Genomic DNA, 19,461 nt, shown 5'->3' with positions numbered 1-19,461 from the left:
AGAACATTCTGATTTAATGTAATTCCTGGTGAAATTGCAGCTGCAGGAGAAAATATGTGAATTGTGCTCAATTAAAAACATGAAAAAATGTTGTGTGATTTAAGCCGACAATGTTTTTCTCCATTGTTGTGATTTAGATTGAAATAAAAAAACACATTTCATAGAGAAAATGAGGTACTCCCAAAGGGTTCACATACTTTATCTTGCAACTGCATATCAATTAGCGCTAAAAAAATAATAATAATAAAGCAGTGGCTATTCACAGCACAATGAGATAAGAACAAGAATAATTTTCCTTTATGTAGACTAAAATTTGCTCCAAAGTAAAATTAAAAAGATGCTTAAAAGAGAACGCCATGCTCGACTCATATGAGCTTCTGTATGCAGCGCTAACAAACTGTCAGGCTGATCACAGTGAATTCATTGTCCTAACCCTGCAGCGCAGAGAATGATGTTAAAGAGTTTGTGAAAATGCTAAATATAACATCCTTCACAAAGAAACATATTGTCTCCTGGAACTATGACATATGCTCCAGGACGGCGTGACTACATTCAGATAATTTTCTAAAGACACATTCAATCATCTATTACATTTTACATCCTAAAAATGTACATTTGTGTTAAAAAAAGGGGGGGGGAAACGAGAGATAATATTAATTTAAGGGTGTATTTACACTGGAAAATGATATGTTCCGGACCTGGTCTGCTTAATTTGATCCTGATCGAGTCTTAAACCTTCAGACTGGAATCTACCGGAGATTTCTGTTCCAGACCAAAGCTTGTCAACAAAACCACATGACTAAAGATCTCATCAGTCATTGGCCAACAGTTACGGGGGTGGGTCAAAACAAAAAGAGAAAGATGGAGGTGCTACACTTTGAAAATACTTGTCAAGATAATTCACTTATTCAAACTTTTTATTCGCTGACCAATTCTGAACGTCTGTATGAAGGCCAGGTTCAACACTTTTTATTGCTATTTTGGTACAGTCGAGGAATGCTGAGAACGCTACAGCTACAAAGTATGCTAACAAGTGTTTATGACATATAAATTGCCGGAACAAGCAATGTGTGTCACGTTAGAAGTTGCTTTCATAAGCCTGAATTCATCAGACCACATTTTAATGAGTTGCTGCTGAATCGCTGCTCTGCATTTGTCCGCTAATAACTGGCTACGGTGGCCATTTTGGTTCAGTTGTTTCGCTCTCGGAGTGGCTCGTTTTCAGACTGAGGAATCTCAGAGCGAACTGAAGACCACTTTGAAAGATGGATCTGAGAGTGACTAGGAACCACTTATGTGTTTTTAGACTGAAACTTTGTTACGGATTAACGGATCTTAAAGGTAATTTTTGATACAAGTACAGATCAAACGTAAAGAAGATATTGTATAGAAGACTCAACATACTAAGAACATCTATGGTCTCTGCACTGAAACCTGGACTCTATAAGCAATAATAAATGAAATTACGCAAAAGCGGTTGAGGAAACGGGTTTATGAAAGAACGTTCCGACTCTGGATTTGGGTCAAACTGTTGCTGCTCTGTTGTTTAGCGACGAAAATGAATGAAAACTGCATGAAGGACCTGATGGAATAAAGTGAAAGTAAAAAAAGCTTTACAGGCGGAAACAAACACAAAGCAGAATTAATGAGCGACTCAAACAAAACACTGAGGCTTTGTATTTTCCATATCAACAATTTACATGGCCTCGCTTCGACTCCCACAGCCTAGTCAAACAGCAACCATTTTGAAAGCCCCCCCTACAAACACACACACCCAACTCCCTACACGTGTGTGTCCGCTCTCCAGCAAGCAATCAAGACGACAAACTGGTTCATTTCAATGAAGGTTGTGCAGTCCTGTGGATCCTGATCCTGACAGAATCCAGCCTGAAGCTCTACAGGTAATGGCAGCGTGCCGCCCAAAGACATGGCTTCACAGTGACACAGCAGCTCTGCGAAGTCTTCTCCACTCTGAGCCTGTCTGCTGTAAATACAGAAGCTATAGCATCGATTGTGAGAGGACACTGATGGTGTGTTTGCCATGAAATGCTATCGGAAATGTTCCTCATTAATTATTCAAAAGTTGAAATGGCTCCACATTCCATACATCAAGATGTAGGACTTTCATTCTGTTGGTTGTAAAGATTCTCCAAGATTTCTGCTTTCCTGCTAAATAAAAACTGTCACAGAATCTATTTATGTTTTCAATTCTTTATTTTCCTTCTACTGCTATTGAAACAAATGTCAAACAAATGTAGTTTGCAATATTTTAGGATTATTTATATTGCAGGGTAACAATTTAAATCATTTTAAAAGAACTATTGAATTCTCTTCACTCTACAGAGCATAGAAGGAAGAATTTGTATTTATTATAACATTTTAGTCAATGCTTGAAACATTTAATGTTTAGAGCAGCAAACATAAACCAAATTAAATAAAGATGTGGATTGATATGTTGCGTTAATACCTTTTTTTATTTTGCATTTTTTTCACTGTGACTTAAGTCATAAATCTGTGAAAAGAGTTCACATTTTAAAAAGCGTTGCTGTATTCTTGTTAAAATATTTGATAAAGTTAGCATAAAAAAGGTTTTTGTTCAGAAATTTGTGTTGAATTCTTTGTTTTAACATCAAAACTTGAGAGAAGATAATCAGTCTTGCAAGTGAGGAAATCCCAAATAAGACTTCTCATTTTGAAAATGTGATAAATTTATCATTTATGTCTGTTGTGGACAAATTTTCTGATTTGCGGCCCACAAAGGGCTCTAAACTTTGACAGACTGGCCGGACCAGGACCAGATTCTTGGGTATTTCCACCTCAAAAGAGAAAGAAATAACATCAAACCTCGACGAAAACATGTTTTAGTTTTGATTAAAGCTAATATAAAACTCATTGGAGGTTCTATTTCAAAACTGTGACGTTTACTTATCATTTTAGTGCCAGTTGCACCAATGATTTGATGTTCTTAAGGGAAAACCGTAAACTTAGAGAGACGATGCGTTCATGTGGGGTTGGAATAATTCGAAAAAGGACTGTCCGATTTGGAAAACACACAAACTACAAAAATGCAGAATAACTTTCTGCACCTTAAGTGGGCCATCTATGTGAAAACAGCAAAATTACAGAAAAAATAAAGCAAATAAGGCTTATCATAATAATTTATTTGCATTTGGCGGGCCAGATTAAACAGTTTAAGGGGCCGTTTGTGGTCGACGAGCAGTAGTATGCCCATCCCTGAATTATGCAATTAATCAGAAAATAATTATCGTAGAATTTTTGCATTCACAAAATCTTTAATATTGTCTCATAATTTTCGTCTAGGATAAAAAGATCTGGATTTAAAGTTTTTGATGGTAAAACAGAAGCTGGGAGTAGAAACTCTCCACATAATCACCTGCATGCCTGCTGCTGTCACTGTAATGCAGTCGGGCTGCTCTTCTCACTTACAAATCACACATCACTGGTACTAATACACACTCCATTTACTACAAACCCTGTCTGTTTTACTCTGCAAGTTCAGCATGAATTTTTAATGCCTAATGCTGTTTTGGCTTTTTGTGAGTGTCAGGGGAGCAGAAGAGTAATGGAGACTTAAAAGGAAGCCAGCAGGGCCTGCGTTTTCCTTTGTGCCATGCAGCAGATAGAAGAATCTGCTTCTTTTCATCAACTTTGACCAAATTAAACAATAATCACCCCATACTCCACCTGATCCTGGACTTTCCAGTTTACGTCCCGTCTCTCTCTACCACCCTGTTGCTTTGCCTCCACTGATCCTTTCTCTGTTTTTAGGCTCCTGGGGTGACAGGGTTAGCTGCTTACTCATGAAAATATACACAGATTCTGCTTAGAGGGCACTTTGCTTCCCGCGTAGGACACAAGCGCAGGAAGCTCAGACAAAAACAAACCATAGAGAACAGAGGCTCCAACAGATGCTGCATTACAGGCCCCAAACAGTCACAGCAAACTGTATCCATCCAAACGTGGATTATTTTCACAACTCAAACGAGGAAAGGAGCGTGTTCAGAGTTCTTTTTAAAAGAAAAAAAAAATAATGTAAATGTGTGTGTTCTTGGGTTAATCATTACGGCGAGGGTGGAGGGTGTCACCGTGACCGCAGTCTGTTTAAGGAAGCATTAAAGAGAAAATGAGGAACACTGGTAAAGTCAAGCTGAGGAGATTTCACAAAGTTCCTCTAAATATACGGAATTCTCAATTTAATCTAGCAACAGAAAAAATAAAAGTGTGTAATTGACATTCCTCAAAGTTGGGAAGCTGCTCACATGTTTCCAAACCTTCCAAGAAATATGCTTTATTAAAAAAAACTAACAGGACTAAATTATGAATCAAAAGTTTGTTTTACCAAAATCTCTTTTAGTCTTCTGAGGATTTGTTTTATTATTTATGCTCAAATGCAGTCCGTTGACTCTAAATCTTTTTTATGCCACATTTACCTTTAAAAATCTTTACTAAAAACTAAGTTACTGGAATGAAAGTCATCTAATTGTTATCTGAAAGGTTTCATGCAGGGTAGCCTGGTCTGGCAGGTTACTCCAGCCCTGCAGGAACCCTGCCAGGAAGCCTTTCATCCCAGTCTCCGGCCCCGTCCCCGTTTACAGCAACATCCTGATCAGGTTCCAGCGGTGACAGCAGACTGCTGACACTATACAGTTCAACTAATGGTATCGCAAAACACCCGTTTATGGCTTTACTGTCACTCCACGACTAACAGTGAAACTACAACACCCTAAATTACTAGAAGTCATCGTGGGGTGATGAAGCAATGTTTACATCAGCTTTATAGCTTAAATGTAATTTTCTGAAAAGGACTGCTCCAAAATATTGTGATTTATTATATTTTTTTTAAATAATCACAGATCACTGGATATATCCCACTTCTTTCTGAAAAACAGCTTAACAGATGATCTTGAGCGTGATGTCATTTCTGTATTAAATCCAGCAAATTCCCTTAATACCTGTAAGAAAATGTACCTAAAACCAGAATTTATATCCAAATCTCAGGAAAAAAGTGTAGCCATGACCATAAAGTGTCACAAAATGTCAGTCCATGATGTGGACAATGTTTTTTTTATTTTCCTTGATCACATCAATTACTAATGAACAGAAAACATACCACCTGGACGTTATTTTTCACCCTTTAGGGATCGCCAAAGCAAATTATCTTCTGAATCCTCCTTTTTCACATCATGTTCTCCTTTAATTCTTAACTATATTTATAAAGTTTCTCTTTGGTCCTTCTCAGAACCTCAGCATCTTTTTACCAACTTAATAACTGCCTCTTCTTTGAACGTGTCCAACCAACAACCTTTCATTCTTGCAAACACTCTTTGTCACACATCCCATCTGGAACCTTTTCCACCTGTTTCAACCTGTTTGCACACGACTTTTCACCTCTTTCTCACACTCTCTGTTGTTCTGGCCTGTTGACCCTAAGTACTTATAGTCTTCCACCTTCACCTTTGTTCCCTGTAACATCACGGTTCCACTTGAGTTCTTCTCATTTGCACACAGAAACTGTCTTACTGGAGCCAAACTTTAGTCCTCTTTTATTTCAGAGCAACCCTCCACCTCTCTAGATGTTCCTCCACCTGCTCCCTGCTCTCACTACAGATCACAATGTCATCTGCAAACATCAGGGTCCACAAAGCTGATCTTTGAGGCAGTTCCACTTTCATCTACCTCTTACCACTGTCTTACTTACAGTTCTAGTCCAAGTCCTGAACAACTCAAATTTCTCTCCAGACTTCCTCATACAAACCATAGCTCCTTGTTCTGTATCCTTTAATAGACCTTTAGATCAACAAAGACAAAACGGAGCTCCATCTGATCTCTGTTCTTCTCCAGAAACATCCTCAAAGCAAACATCTGTAGTACTCTTGAAAAAAAGAAAAGTAATCATAAAAACATTCCGTTTCTCACAAATACTGCTAACCTCAGCCTATTGCTTTCACTACTCTTTCCATAACTTTATTATGTGGTTCAACAGCTATATTCCCCTGTACTTTCCACATACTACTCATATCCTGTATTCTTAAAAATGGAAACCAGAAGACTTCTCCTCCATTTCTCAAACATCGTCTCACTCTCCAAGATCTTGCTAGACAGCCCAGTCAGAAATCCAAATCCACCTCTCCCTCCTTTGTGTCCAACCTGTCAGACAAGTCCTCCTGTATCCTTTGTTTGGCCTTTGGCACCTCCACCTTGTGCTGCATCTCTCGGCATTCAGTCTCCAATTTTTTCTTAGCCAAACTTGTCTTTTCTTTTCAACACAATCCTAAACTTCTTCATTCCACTACCAAGTCTCCTTATCTGTGTTTCACATTCCACCGGTCCACTACTTTCTGTACTTCGGCATTCCAATGTTAACCATCACTTCCTTGCAAGCTCGGTTTCCTTCACCCGCATATTTATTAAAGGTTTCCCATCTAGAAATACCGTCCATCTTCCCTCAGAACTTCTCATCCAGCTCACATCCTACTAACGGGACAGAACTACTGACAACACTCAACTTCACACCTTCAACTTCCAGCTTCAGACTCATCCTCCTATCTGACACTCTCTTCTAGAACACTTCTAGACCTCCTTCAGGATCACTCCTGCTCTGCTCCTCTTTCCATCCATACCATGATAAACAGCTTGAACAGTTACAAATCTATAAACCCTGCTGATATCAATCTTTCTTCTTTCCATCATGTCGGCCAACTCTCTTGTTCTCCATGTCAAAGTACCTTTCCTTTACACTCTGTGCTTACACGCAGGCCTTCCTCTACTTCTTCCACTGACAGTAGTCCAATTTCTCTGTTTTAATTGATAACAATGGAACTGTTGCTGATCCCTGACACTTTCATACCTGATTGCAAGGTATCTTTCTCTATTTTGGTTCCTTTATAGCTACACCAAACATTTTATTTTGAAGCACATGCAGGATTTTTTTTATCATTTTCTTAATTAAATGATGCTTTAGTTCTAAAAATTATCTTCAAACCAGGGTCTAAGTATCTCATGATGCCAACCCTTAATAACAATTAGTCTTTTAGCTGTGCAGACCTGGAGCAAAACGAGAGGTTCACCTAAAAATTATACTCTCTCCTCCTCTTTCCTGGCAAGGACACTGGAATCTTTGTTCCACAACATTCAGTACTTTCTGAAACTATGGATGGATACATCAAAATATTAGAGAGATGCAGGAGTGAGGGGTAATTAACACTGTTTAAAAAGGACTCCCCACAGATTTGTGCTCTAGAAAACCACCTACCCGACAGTCTCTCTGTAAGGTCTTCATGAGGTTGTTGTACGTCTCTGCGTCGAAATAAAGCCCGTCGTGCATGTCCTGAAAGTCCAGATCTTTGTAGGTGGGGCAGGATTTCTCCCTCTCCTTCCTGGACGCCCGTCTCTTGTAGGTTGATCCTTTCAGATCATATTTGTAGTGCATTTTAACGGAGCGAGGCAGCACATTGTTCATCACAACCAGCCGAATGTTTATTCCACCGGACTGGATGCAGTACAAGCCGTAAAACTTGGGCAGCAGCGTGCGTGGATTCTGGTTTAAGTTCTGTGGGTTTGAGACAGCAAAGGGTTAGGTTAAACTCCCCTCTATTAAACTCAGTATCTTATTAATAAAACTGAAGATTATTTGTAATTTTAAAGAACAAAAGTTTTAGCTAAAAACATTTTTTTAGAAATTAGACTTGTGAAAGGAAACTTCGTATATCAACTTCAACGAAATCTCAAATCAATATCCTGCATGATAGGGATGGTAAAATGGATTATACACCCTAAAAGGATTTTTTTAATAACAATTTAAACTATAAACAATCTTAACCCCTCACTGTCTGGAGAAAACCCCTTTTAGCTTGAAAATTAAGGAGGGGTTAAACTATTTCAAATCTGTAGCAAATTAATTCTTGTAAATTTAAAACCAAATAATGCAACATTGTGCATATTTTTTTTTTTTTTTAGTTACCATGTAGTATCCCGGCAGCAGTCTCTGCAGAAACTTGGCCTCTTTATGCTGGACCGTTTTAATGATGAACTCATCGTCGCTGGTCAGGTAGAAGAGAGAGCCGCTGGCGCCCGGGTTGACCAGTTCAATCAAAGGCTCATTTACGAGAGAGTACTGTGGACGAAAAAGTACCAACAAATCAGTCTGATGTTTGACAAGCGGCACAGTCCGCCTTCCAAATCCCATAAAACACAGGCGGCTTTAAACCCTGTGATAAAGTAAAAGACAACAATAAAGGTTTATGTGAAAAAATATTTAACAACTTCGAGACAAAGTGTATCTTCTGTTTATTTAATGCTAGAACTGGGGTGGATCTTTCCTATTCTTGGAATTTTACATTAAACACAAATGCAAAAGCTTCTTTTTCCAACCCGATTTTATTAAAAGCTTTATGAACCTCCATTGGAAAAAGAGTGGACGTGAAATAATAAGAATCTTTTAGCCTCTTTTGTGAAGCTGGAAAATCTTCCCATCTGACGACTCACTCTTCTTAGAAAGAAACTAATCTTCAGACTGATAACAGGCAGTAAAAATTGGCCTAATGATTTGGGATTTATGAATCACAATCATCATTTTTCTAAGAGCACAGCTTTGACTGCAGTGAACCATTAATGGGCCGCTCTGGTGCAGCAGGGATGGATGAACACGGCAAGATTTCATACTTTTACCCAAATTTGTACTGTCGACTAATATTAATAGACAGCTTTTCTTCATCAGTCATCATAATCTACTTCACATCAGCCACAGGAAGACAGCTAAGAATCAAAGAAACACAAACTCATCAAGTGGGAATAATTACATAACAAGAGCAGCACACAGCAGATAGAAAGCCTTCAGCCAAACATGTCATCGTGATGTGATGGACAGCCTGTGAGAGCAGCAGACTGTTTAGGAGTGTTGGACATTAATTGGTGCGTTACGGGAGCAACATGTTCAGAGGAGAAGCACCGAAGGCATCTGCTCTCCCTCTCCAGAGGCCGTCCGCACAGACAGAACTGCAGCCTGCTGCATGTACATGTGCGTCCATTCTCTCCTTTAATTGGGATTTTCTGAGTGGCCTCTAAATGAATTCATTGCCACCTTAGGCCCATCAGTAAACAGCAAACCCTCTCTTGCGCCTGATTCATTTCTCCCACAGCTGCCATGAAATTACATTAGTTTGTTCTGTTGTTCATTGTTCCAAATCACTTTTCGAATACAAGAATGCGGCATGCTGGGTTTACAAAAGACTAGGAGGCAGATGGGAAATGGGAAACTGGCGTCATAACAGGATAAAGTCATAACAACATCACACAAAATCTAATTTTGTACCAAGAACAAAGAACACAGCAATGGTCAAACCCTTCTAAACCCTCTTTTTTTTAAGGTAATTTAGGCAACAATTACATGCGAGTGGAATAGTGAACAGTCTGAGCTTCACTTGTGAAATTACATGATGGGGCAAAACAAAGCAGCTCTGTGGTAAACTCAGAAAAAATGAATCTGTATGCAAGAGAAAAAACAAATAATAGAACTTTGCTTTATTTTTCATGAAAACATTTGACTTCCAAACAGATTAAAGTCCCACTCCAACTATATTTTTTCTAATGTAAAATTGTTCCCAAATTATGATTATGCCTTTTTAGCCAAAATCAAAAAGCCTGTCATTTTTTGAAGACATATTTTCTGCAGCGCAGCTTTAGAAATTCACCTCTGGGTTGACAGGAAGTTACCTGCCTTAATTTCCCATCAACTCTTTGTTTACACACTCTCCCACTAGCTCAGATGTCGGCAAGCTTCAGCAGTAAAAGAGCCTTGGGACTTTTTCTAACAGATTAAAACCAAGTTGGAGGTGAAAAGTCTTATTTTACCCTTTAGGAAAATTTGATACAGCTTTACTTTTATAATAAATGTTATTTTTTATTGAATAAAACAAAAATGTAAAATTAAAATATGGATTTTTTTTCGAAAAATGTGAATTTTTTTGTTTATTTTTTTATTTTTTTTGACCGAAGTTTGTATGAAGTTCAAAAGGTCTCAAACAACTCAAGATAAAAATGACATTCTCTCTTGTTATACCTTAGGTATTTGGTGACTTTTGCTGGAAATCTATGCATTCTGAGCAGCGGGGATGTAAAAATCTGGTTTATCTTACTTCTAGGCGCACATCAGCTATTAATTTATAAACTTAGCTAATATAAATAAAATCCATGTTAATTTAGTACTTTAAAAAATTACTATCATTTTATTTTTCTTCAACCAGTGAGGTACTATGGTTGGGTAAAAAAACAAAATGTGGCTCTGGAGCCTCAGCTTTCAGACCTCTGTGCTACCTTATACTGCCTGACAAGCGCAAGCTAACATTAGCGTAGCAAAAACAACAGTGAGCAATATCCAATCTATCCAGCTGCACAGATGCCAGCTCAGACAGGGAAAATTAAGATGTTAATGGATCTATTTGTCTGCATGCTTCAGAATTGTAGCAGCACGACCATGGCAGTTGCTGCGTCACAAACTCATGCTTTTTTCAAACTGTGGGTTTTCTTCTGCTCCTGATCCAACATGATTTGAATAAAGAAATACTCAGAAATGCAGTTTTTATCTTAATTTATTTAATATATTCCCTCCATTATGAGATAAATGCTACAAAAACATGCTAAAAAGATGGTTCCCATGGAGTGGGTCTTTAAAAGCTTAGTTTGGGCCTTTGAAACTGATCATACCAACATATTTTGAAAGTAGTTGAGTTCACAGATGAGCAGGTGGTCGGGGTAAAAACATGCTTAACCTGTTTGCTGCTTTAAACTTGAAGACACAGGATCCAGGTGCCTATTATTTATGAAACGGCCTGAGGTGGAATAAACACATTTCACGACGTATAACATGTCTACTCAAAAGTAAAACTGTCCAACTTCAGGGGGAGAAAAAAAAATCTACTGAGAACCCCTTCGGGGTAAATTTTCTTCCCGAGGAGCTGACAGAAACTTCTCAGTGCATGAATGAAGTTCCACACATAAAAGCCCGGTCCCTCGCACATTTTGCCAGTCTGGTCAGTGAGCAAATGGGACCTGTTTTCTGAATTTCAGCTGGAATGCGGTTAGTTTGGGTGTAATGTCCAACTCAGATGGAATGTAGGATCCTGCAAGGTTGCTAACAATGCAGCTCACTTACAAATCCCTAAGAAACACTGAGTTAGGCAGCATGACAACAACCCTGAAAACACAACAGAGAAGTTGTTCTGTGAAAGCCCTGACCTCATTCGTAGAAATGTTTCTAAAATATCTTTACGTGATAAATGAGCCCGAATTAAATCTCATCAAAGTTTGTAAATGTCATAAACGTCTAGAAATCAGTGACATTTAATGCTTATTGATTGCTCCTCCAAAAGGTCATATTGGAAACTTTACGCTGTTCCCGTCTAGTTTTAGCTGGTTTTCTTCAGCTCTGAATCCTTTTGAAGAAGGAATGTATGCAAGCAGGCGAAACAAATTGAGTTTTGAGCTCAGATAAGCAAAAAGACACAGATTTAAGAGACAGATTGGGGTTTTGACTTCAAAATTTTATCCTGAGTGCCAACAAACCAGCTTGTTAGAAGTTCAACAAAAGTCTTAATTAGAGTAGAAAGGTTCTGCTCTTACCAGATAGTCATCTGGTTTGATACCAAACAGATCTCTGAAGTAGCGGAAGGCCAGCGGGGCGTACGTCTTGAAGCGAAAGTCTGGGTAATGATGAGCAGGGGTCAAGTTGCTTCCCTCGCTGAGATGAATCACAAAGCACCAAGGAAACAAAAAATATTAAAACTTCAATCATTTTAATACATTCAAAGACACAAAAAACAGAGATACAGCATAAGTTAACTCAGTTACAGTTGATTACATTCATGCACCAACAGGCCTCTGAAACGTCACCTGCATTTTTATGACAAACAGGTGGGGTAGAGTTGTTTGCCTGGAGACTTAAAATGGATCTGGTTACTGCGAGGAACAATATTTAACACATGAAACTTAACTCACTAAGGGAAAGGAGAAAAAACCTTAAAGAAGAACAATAACATAGATATTTTTGACTCGTGAGAAGCTCTTACACAAGTTTTAACAATGGCTGACCCTGTTTTGTGAGAACCCCAGCTTATATTTCTGAGAAAAAAAAAAGCGTGGTGAGGCCACATCGATTAGGCCAACAAAAGTCTTTCATCAACTTTTTTGGTGCCAAAAGTGAAAGCGGGCTAATGAAGATTTTGTTTTCTAGGCCACCTGTAAATCTGGTTTCTTGGTTGATGCTTTTGGTTTTTTTTTTTCCTGAGGGCAAAGGACAAAAAAAAGACAGAAAGAAAGACAACAACTTTAGTGTCTTGCAGCGAAACACGATACTTGTGATCACTATTTAATAAAATCCAACTGCTTTGTATAGCGTGTGAGGGCAACAACAATTTACTGTCATGGAAAACATTTAGCGGCACATCGCCCATGGAAACGTTTCATTCAATCAAGGAGCCATCTGCGTGCACGTCTGCCTGCTGAAAGACATGTGCTGGCTGTTGTAGATGCATGGAACGATGAACAGAAAGCCAAGTGTGTGGGAGTCAAAATGATCTGTGGCATGTCCGGCCATCCAGAACCGCACTGACAGGGCAAGCGCCAGCAAAAAAAACCCTTGAAAATGTCAGAAGAAGTGGAAGAGAAGAAGAGGAAGTGTGAAAAATAAGAGAAAACAGGAATCACGAGATCATAGAGTGGAAAAAGTGGGGTTTGTGTGTTTGCACAGACTTAAAATTAAATGCTTCAAGAAAGTAAAAGAGTGGATAACAGCTAAATTTAAAAAAAAAATCAAGTTTGCATCTTACTTAGTCTTACATTTTACATTTATCAAAAACACCACATTGAGAAAAACATGTATCAAACTTTATTTCACTTTTTTTTCTATTATTTATTTTTATTTCTGAGCCACACAAGCTGAGACACGTCCCAACACTCATCCCAGTGGGGCTGTTACAAAGAACAATAGCAAACTTTGGTCGTCTCAGAGAACTGGGACACTGAAAGGTCGGCGTGCGTGCCAAGAACTGGTTTGCATAAACCATGCTGAGTTTGCATATCTCAGGGCTGCAGCGAAAAGGTAAACCACACAAATATATCCTGGTAGGAGTTATACTATCTTCCTAAAGCTGCAAAGATAAAGTAGGATTTTTTAATTGGCCGGAGACTAAACTTAAACAGTAGACTTTTTTCCTAATGATCAATACAAAAATGTGGTCAAGAGTTTCTGTAAGCAGAGAATGAACTGATCTATCAATAGGGTGGCACGGTGGGGTAGTGGTTAGCCAAGTTCTTTCTGTGTGGACTTTGCATGTTCTCCTGTGGGGTTTCTTTGAGCGCTCCAGCTTCCTCCCACAGTCCAAAAACATTCTTGTTAGGTTAATTGGTGATTATGAATTGTCTCAAGTTATAAATTTGAGTTTGTGTGGCCCTGCAGTGGACTAGCATTCTGTCCAGAGTGTACCCCGGCTTTCCCCAACAGTTGGGATAGGCTCCAGCAACCCTGTGACCCCAACTGTTAAAAGAGATTTAGCGGGTTTAGGAAATGGATGGGTGAAATACAGCATAAAACAGAAACACCGTACCCCTGAGGGGGCACTGAGCAGAAGTCACGAGTTTTCAGGAACCATGTGGTGAATTAGTTTGACTATTAAGCACTTATTGGTGAAAAATTGCTCAGCTCCATCATCTTCTCCAGCTCCTCCATTTGGACTGATGGCAGGAGGGGATATCATTCTGAAACTAAATAATGTTGGCTCCTCTTGAAGTAGAGGAATAAAAATGACCTGGAAGTAATTTTTCTTTAGGGGAAAAATTTGTCACAACATCAAAGTTGGATCGGATCTAAAAAAAATGGTGTGAAAATGGTCTCTAAGAATATACTTGGCTATTAGATGATTAAAAAATATATCTAATAGAACAGCATTCTTTGTGTTTTAATATAGGTAATTGACAGAGTACAGTGCCAACATTTAAAACCTATAGGGACAAAAAAAAACACTTTATAGAATTCCCAGCTCTACTTTGGAATGAGTAATCAGAATCCCTAGTAAATGAAGGATGTAACAGTTTAACATATATTTGCATCAAGACTTATGCTAGAAAATATCTTTATTTTTTTAGTATTGATGATCAACTACCTTGGCAGTATCGACACTAATGTTTTTAGGACAGTTAACCAAGAGGCACATGTTCTTCCATTAGTGATTCTGCACTGACCTGGGTAGAAAGACGCTCTCCACCACATAGAAGTCTTGCATAAGCACATCTCTGTCTGGCTTGGAGGTGAGGTTGCCCACTGTATAGCCAATGCCCAGCTGAATGGCTCCTTTAAGGGCAGATGACGTGGTCTTGATGGGAAAACAAGAAACATTAAATTAGCTGGCCAGCAGGACACTGTCACGGTTATCCCAGTAAGACATACATCATTTGATGAAAACATTACAGGCTGCAAAATGAGATGCAGAGAAGGCCAACTTACAACTTCTGCACACTGCAAAAACAACACCCTTAAAAATAAGTAAAAAAATCCTTAAAATATGAACATTTTTATTTAAATAAGCAAGTAATTCTGCCAATGGGGTAAGAAAAATGGTCAATCCACGAATTCTTATTTCAAGAAAAACAAAATTCTAGTCACAATGACATGTTTTTCTAAAATAAAATTATAAAACTTACTTAAAGTCCCACTACAATTATCTTTTGATCAGTTGCAAAAGAGTTCCCAGTGGTCTTTTAATTATGATTTTTTGGGAAAAATCTAAATACCTGTGTTATTTTCTAGGACATAGTTTCTGCAGAGCAGCAGTAGTTCATTAGAAAATCGCCTCCGAGTTGTTAGCTGTTTTATATATATATATATATACACACTTCATCGTGAGGAAAAACAGCTTAACAACATGCTAAAAACATTTGGAGTGGGTCCTTAATATGATATTTTTTGGACAAACAGAATTTTTTTTTTCTTTAAACAGAGGTCTCTCTACTTTTTCAAGATTCGGGTTTTGCAGTGCAGATCTTTTCAACAAATGTGAGAACGCATTTCCAGATTTAAAACATTAACTGTCTAAATGGATTAAACAGCAAATCACATTAAGAGTAGAACTTTTTTAAGCCTCAGAATCAGTACGCTAAAAACAGATTATAGTTAGACTTGCAGAAAAAGTTGATTTGATTTTATAGGCATCTGCCCAAAAAACATATTAAACAGTTTTCAAGATAAATAGTTTGTAATACAGAGAGGCTTATGGCTACATTTTTTTGTAAACGCTGCCCTTAGCAGTTAATTATTGTTTTTTTTTTCTTTTTTTCAAAAAACAGCACTTGACTGATTTCTGGCAGCTGCCTCCAACACGGGTCAGGACATTATGTGCTGCAGCAGAAGGACATTTTAGGCACTCAAGTGACTCAAGTGAATTCCTTTTGGTGTTGTTGGCTCTAAATAGCAGCATTCACCAAAAATGTTATGTGAACAAGCTCCTGTTCACTATAACGGGAGGGGGCAAAATGAAAAATGAAGCACAGAGAAACTTTTGTTTGAAGTTTTACCTTTTTGTAGGTCTTTTCTTTGCCTGTAGTCCGGGGTCGCCTCGTCACATTTTCACTCGTGGTTGACATCTAACAGGAATGGAATAATGAATTAGGTTGTTTAGATGCATCTGTGAGCAGGATTATGAGTGCATATTTGGTGCCATCCGATAAAATTGAGTTTTTATTCAGATTTTGAGAACAGACTTACCTTGCTTCAAAGCTGAACCCTGCCTGATGAACAGCAATCAGGGCGACAGCTCCTTGTAATCAGAATGAGCACTCATGAGGGGACTCTAGGAGAATAGACACTCAGAGTTACTATTATGCAAAAAAATGACTCTGCACTACAGTAAGAAATACTGCATCAAACTTAAGCTGTGACAAGTTCAGAGGGGATACATCCACCAGCAGTAAGAACTTAATTAACCGTGAAAGACGGGCATGGCGTAGCATTTCAGCTTTGACACACGAGATGCTTGTTTCTATAAGCTCCTTGACATTGTTTTCTTCTTTTGCAGCAGTAACACCCTCCCTAATGTGTCTGCACCTCATCGAAGAACTCGGCTGCAGGGGGAGGATAAAAGGGCTCGAAGTCTCTGACTGCAGCACAACCAGGAGGACCTGAACGGACTACAGCACAGCACTGCAGTGAGTCTGCTCTCCACTGCACCATTCTCTGCCACGATGTTGTTTCGGCCTCACGTCACTCCTAAAAACCTGCCAGAGTGACAAGAGTCAGAATGTCTGTGGTTCAATGTCTGTCCTTTAAGGTGAGTGTAAAAAAAAAAAAAAAAAAAAAACTACAGATGGGGAAGTTTGGGTCCAGCACTGTGACGAGCTCTGGCAGGCCTGCAGTCACAGTGCCACCTGCATATAAATTCACCTGCTGGTCCCTGAACCCCGACATGATTCTGCTTCATCAGCATCTGACCTGCCGCGTCCTCCAGTCAGCTTTTCTATGACCGGCAGTCACATCTCCAACAGAGCAAAGCGTAATGTGTTAAGAAAATAAAATTACTGAGGTGTCAAAATGAGCACTTGGATTTTACTGATACCTGGAAGAAGAGACGGTGTTGCAGAGGGGGGAGAATTGGGTTTAAAATAAGTTTCTTTTATTTAGTGCACAGTGGAATGCACTGATTTACATCTAAAGTATGCAGCCAACCCTACGAGTTTTTATCTCCAGACAGATCCAGTTTATTTCCTGTTTTTCTCTGAGGAATATATTCACACATAACTTTTTGTGACAGCCATCCCTACAAACAACAATTATTGATCAGAATTCACATCAATAGAGTAGTTGTTAATCCACCTGAAGCATTCCTCGTATGACTGCCTGTGAGCTCTGAGGCGGAGGAATTTTAACGAGCTGGCCTGTCTGGCTCGGAGCTCACGTCTGGCCTGAGAGTCGCTGTCAAAATGAAGCACCAATACTTCTCTCCGCCTCTAACCTGACCCAACACACCCCGGCGGGAGCGCTCCGACTGACTGTTTCCGGAACAATCCACGAGAGGCCCGGTGCTGCGCTGAACAACAGCGGGTGCCTTGTTCACCTTTCAACTCAAACAAGGCAGACTGATGGATGGACACAAGAATGGGACGGGGAACGACTGTATCTCGCCGGTGCCGCACACTCCTTAAGCAAATGCCACACATTTTTCAAGGGATGCCAGGAAACAATAGAGCTCTGTCACACCAAGGAAAAACAACTTGAGGTTATATTTACATTATTGTGACTTTTGTGTCCATCATTACTGTAAATGTTCCCAAGTCAACGCTTTATGAAACTCTGTGAATATGTAACCACAAGGAAATCCTGACTCGGTTAGATAAACTTGGCTTTTGTACGGTGGCCTTGAAGTTCAAATCACAACCATCAGACTTGATGCAACAATTAAAAAAATATATAAATATATCAGAAAACAATGTAAAAAATATTTCAGTAAACAAAATGAAGTGTTAAAAAATGAAACACAATAAGAAAGCCAAAAGTACTATGCAACATCACTGATAGTATCACGACCTTTGTTCATTTCAAATGAAAGTTATTTATAAAGTGATACTGAAAATTCTGTGATGTCCAAAAATACTTTTCTCATTGTGTTTTGTTTTTTTACCATTTACTTTTGTTTTCTGATGGGTTTCTTTTTTCGTTTTGGTTCCTAGAATTTTGTCTTTTGTCTTCTTTTTTCATTTTCATGACCTTTAAAATGTTTATAAATCAAGTGATTTGTTGATGTGATTTGCCCTTCAGGGCCACCGTACTTTTTCCCCACTAAGAAATATTAGTAATTAGGTATAATTGTATCATAAATCTACATGATGTTCGCAGACTGAAAAAAATTGTTTCTTATCGTTTCATGCCAATCAGATACAAAAATAGTAAATGAATGAGTTGAGGGGCCAAATAAAATCAAATTTGTTGTGGAGCCACGTTAATTACTGGGTTACATTCCACTGACAGGAGAATGGAGACACACAAAGTTCACGCAAACACACTGTAGAAGGACTCAAACATTGCTTCCAATACCACGACCCCTCCATGGTTTCGGCTTATTGCCAAGGAAACGGGTCAGGTTCTTGGGAAAAACTTGAGGCTAGACGTTCTGGCAAAGAAAATATTTTTCTAAGATGCCAACTAAAGAAAAAACTGACAATCCTCCTCCAGGTTCTAATAAAGATAACTAGTAGAGGAGGCTCTTCTATTACCAAGCTAAGCTTTGACACACACAGGTTCCACATTTGCTCTGCTTTGTTTCGATCTCCAGATACTATTGGATTAATGCAGCAGACAACATACATAATGAAGAATCAATAGCAAAGCAGCGATGGAGAGCACTCAGGACAAAACGGCTGGGCTGACATGACCCCAACAGTCTCCCACTGAGACGTTAGATAAGGACAGCGATCTGGGATTTGAACTGACACAATCAAGAAGATGCATGTGTGGACAGCTTAGCTGCACCAGAAGGGAATCTGCTTCATCAACTTAACCGTTCTCATCCCTATGTAGACCTTAGTCAACTCTGGGAGTATATTAAATTTGACTCTGTAATCTTTTTTTGTAAAATCTCTGCTGAGTCTAAAAACAATTTCAGTTTCCCAGAATGATTCTCAGATCATTTGCATTGAAATGAAATCTGTTGATGGAAAAAACAAAACGTCACCTTCTAATGATAGCCTCCATGTGACGCAGCAGTGCTTCATTTTTTTGGGGGAGGTAAGCACATTATGTTGAGCTTATTTAGGTGAAAGAGTTGCTTCTTTGAAAAGCATAATGACTTGTTTTGGACTTTGGGAGATGTGCTCCCCCATGGCAACAGCAATCTACCACTAATGATCATTATCTACCACAAAAAAGTCACAGCACTTTGTGGATTGAATATTTTAAGAGTGTTTGAACTTGAGCCACGGGGAAACAGGCAGAGTTGGAGCAGAAGCCAGCAGCACGCTGAAGACAAACCACCGTCAGATTTCAGACAGCACACGCTCTCTGACACGCTGAGGAGCAACATGATGTCTTTGCTTCCTCCATTTCTACTATACACCTGGAGCAGGGTTTATTTATTTTTCATCTACAGTTCAGTCAATATTAGGTGTGTAGGGAAAAAAATGATTTGACGATATATCGCGATATTTCATTTGGCAACACTTGTATCGATTTAAAATAAAAAATTCATCCTGTCGTGCTGTTTCATCACACTAAAATGTTTCTGGAAAGAATTTTTCTCCATATTTTTGAAGCAGCAGTTCATGCTCCTGATCGTTTAAAATCTACATTTAGCAATGTCGGAAATAAACAGAAGATACTTGAGCCTTATTGGTTAAAGCACATTCTTTCAATGTCTTTTTTTCTTATTCTGATAAATATTTTGTTGTGGAAATTAGACAATACTG

The 19,461-nt window shown here is 38.8% G+C and overlaps 1 protein-coding gene across 2 annotated transcripts in view; it reads right to left on the bottom strand.

Moving 5' to 3' along the window:
• pip5k1bb (phosphatidylinositol-4-phosphate 5-kinase, type I, beta b) overlaps positions 1-19,461 on the bottom strand; it is a 40,290-nt gene that overhangs the window by 8,667 nt on the left and 12,162 nt on the right. For both annotated transcript variants that reach the window (XM_024275480.2, XM_024275479.2), the window contains exons 2-7: positions 15,773-15,857; positions 15,583-15,651; positions 14,254-14,384; positions 11,638-11,755; positions 7,982-8,134; positions 7,274-7,570 (exon numbers count right to left, since the gene is read on the bottom strand). In XM_024275480.2, coding sequence (XP_024131248.1) covers positions 7,274-7,570; positions 7,982-8,134; positions 11,638-11,755; positions 14,254-14,384; positions 15,583-15,651 — 768 coding nt within the window. In that variant the 5' untranslated portion in view covers positions 15,773-15,857. The remainder of the gene's footprint in view (positions 1-7,273; positions 7,571-7,981; positions 8,135-11,637; positions 11,756-14,253; positions 14,385-15,582; positions 15,652-15,772; positions 15,858-19,461) is intronic.

The sequence above is a fragment of the Oryzias melastigma genome, linkage group LG9 (assembly GCF_002922805.2).
Source record: "Oryzias melastigma strain HK-1 linkage group LG9, ASM292280v2, whole genome shotgun sequence".
NCBI classification, from domain to species: domain Eukaryota; kingdom Metazoa; phylum Chordata; class Actinopteri; order Beloniformes; family Adrianichthyidae; genus Oryzias; species Oryzias melastigma.
This window is presented reverse-complemented; position numbering and strand designations above follow the sequence as displayed.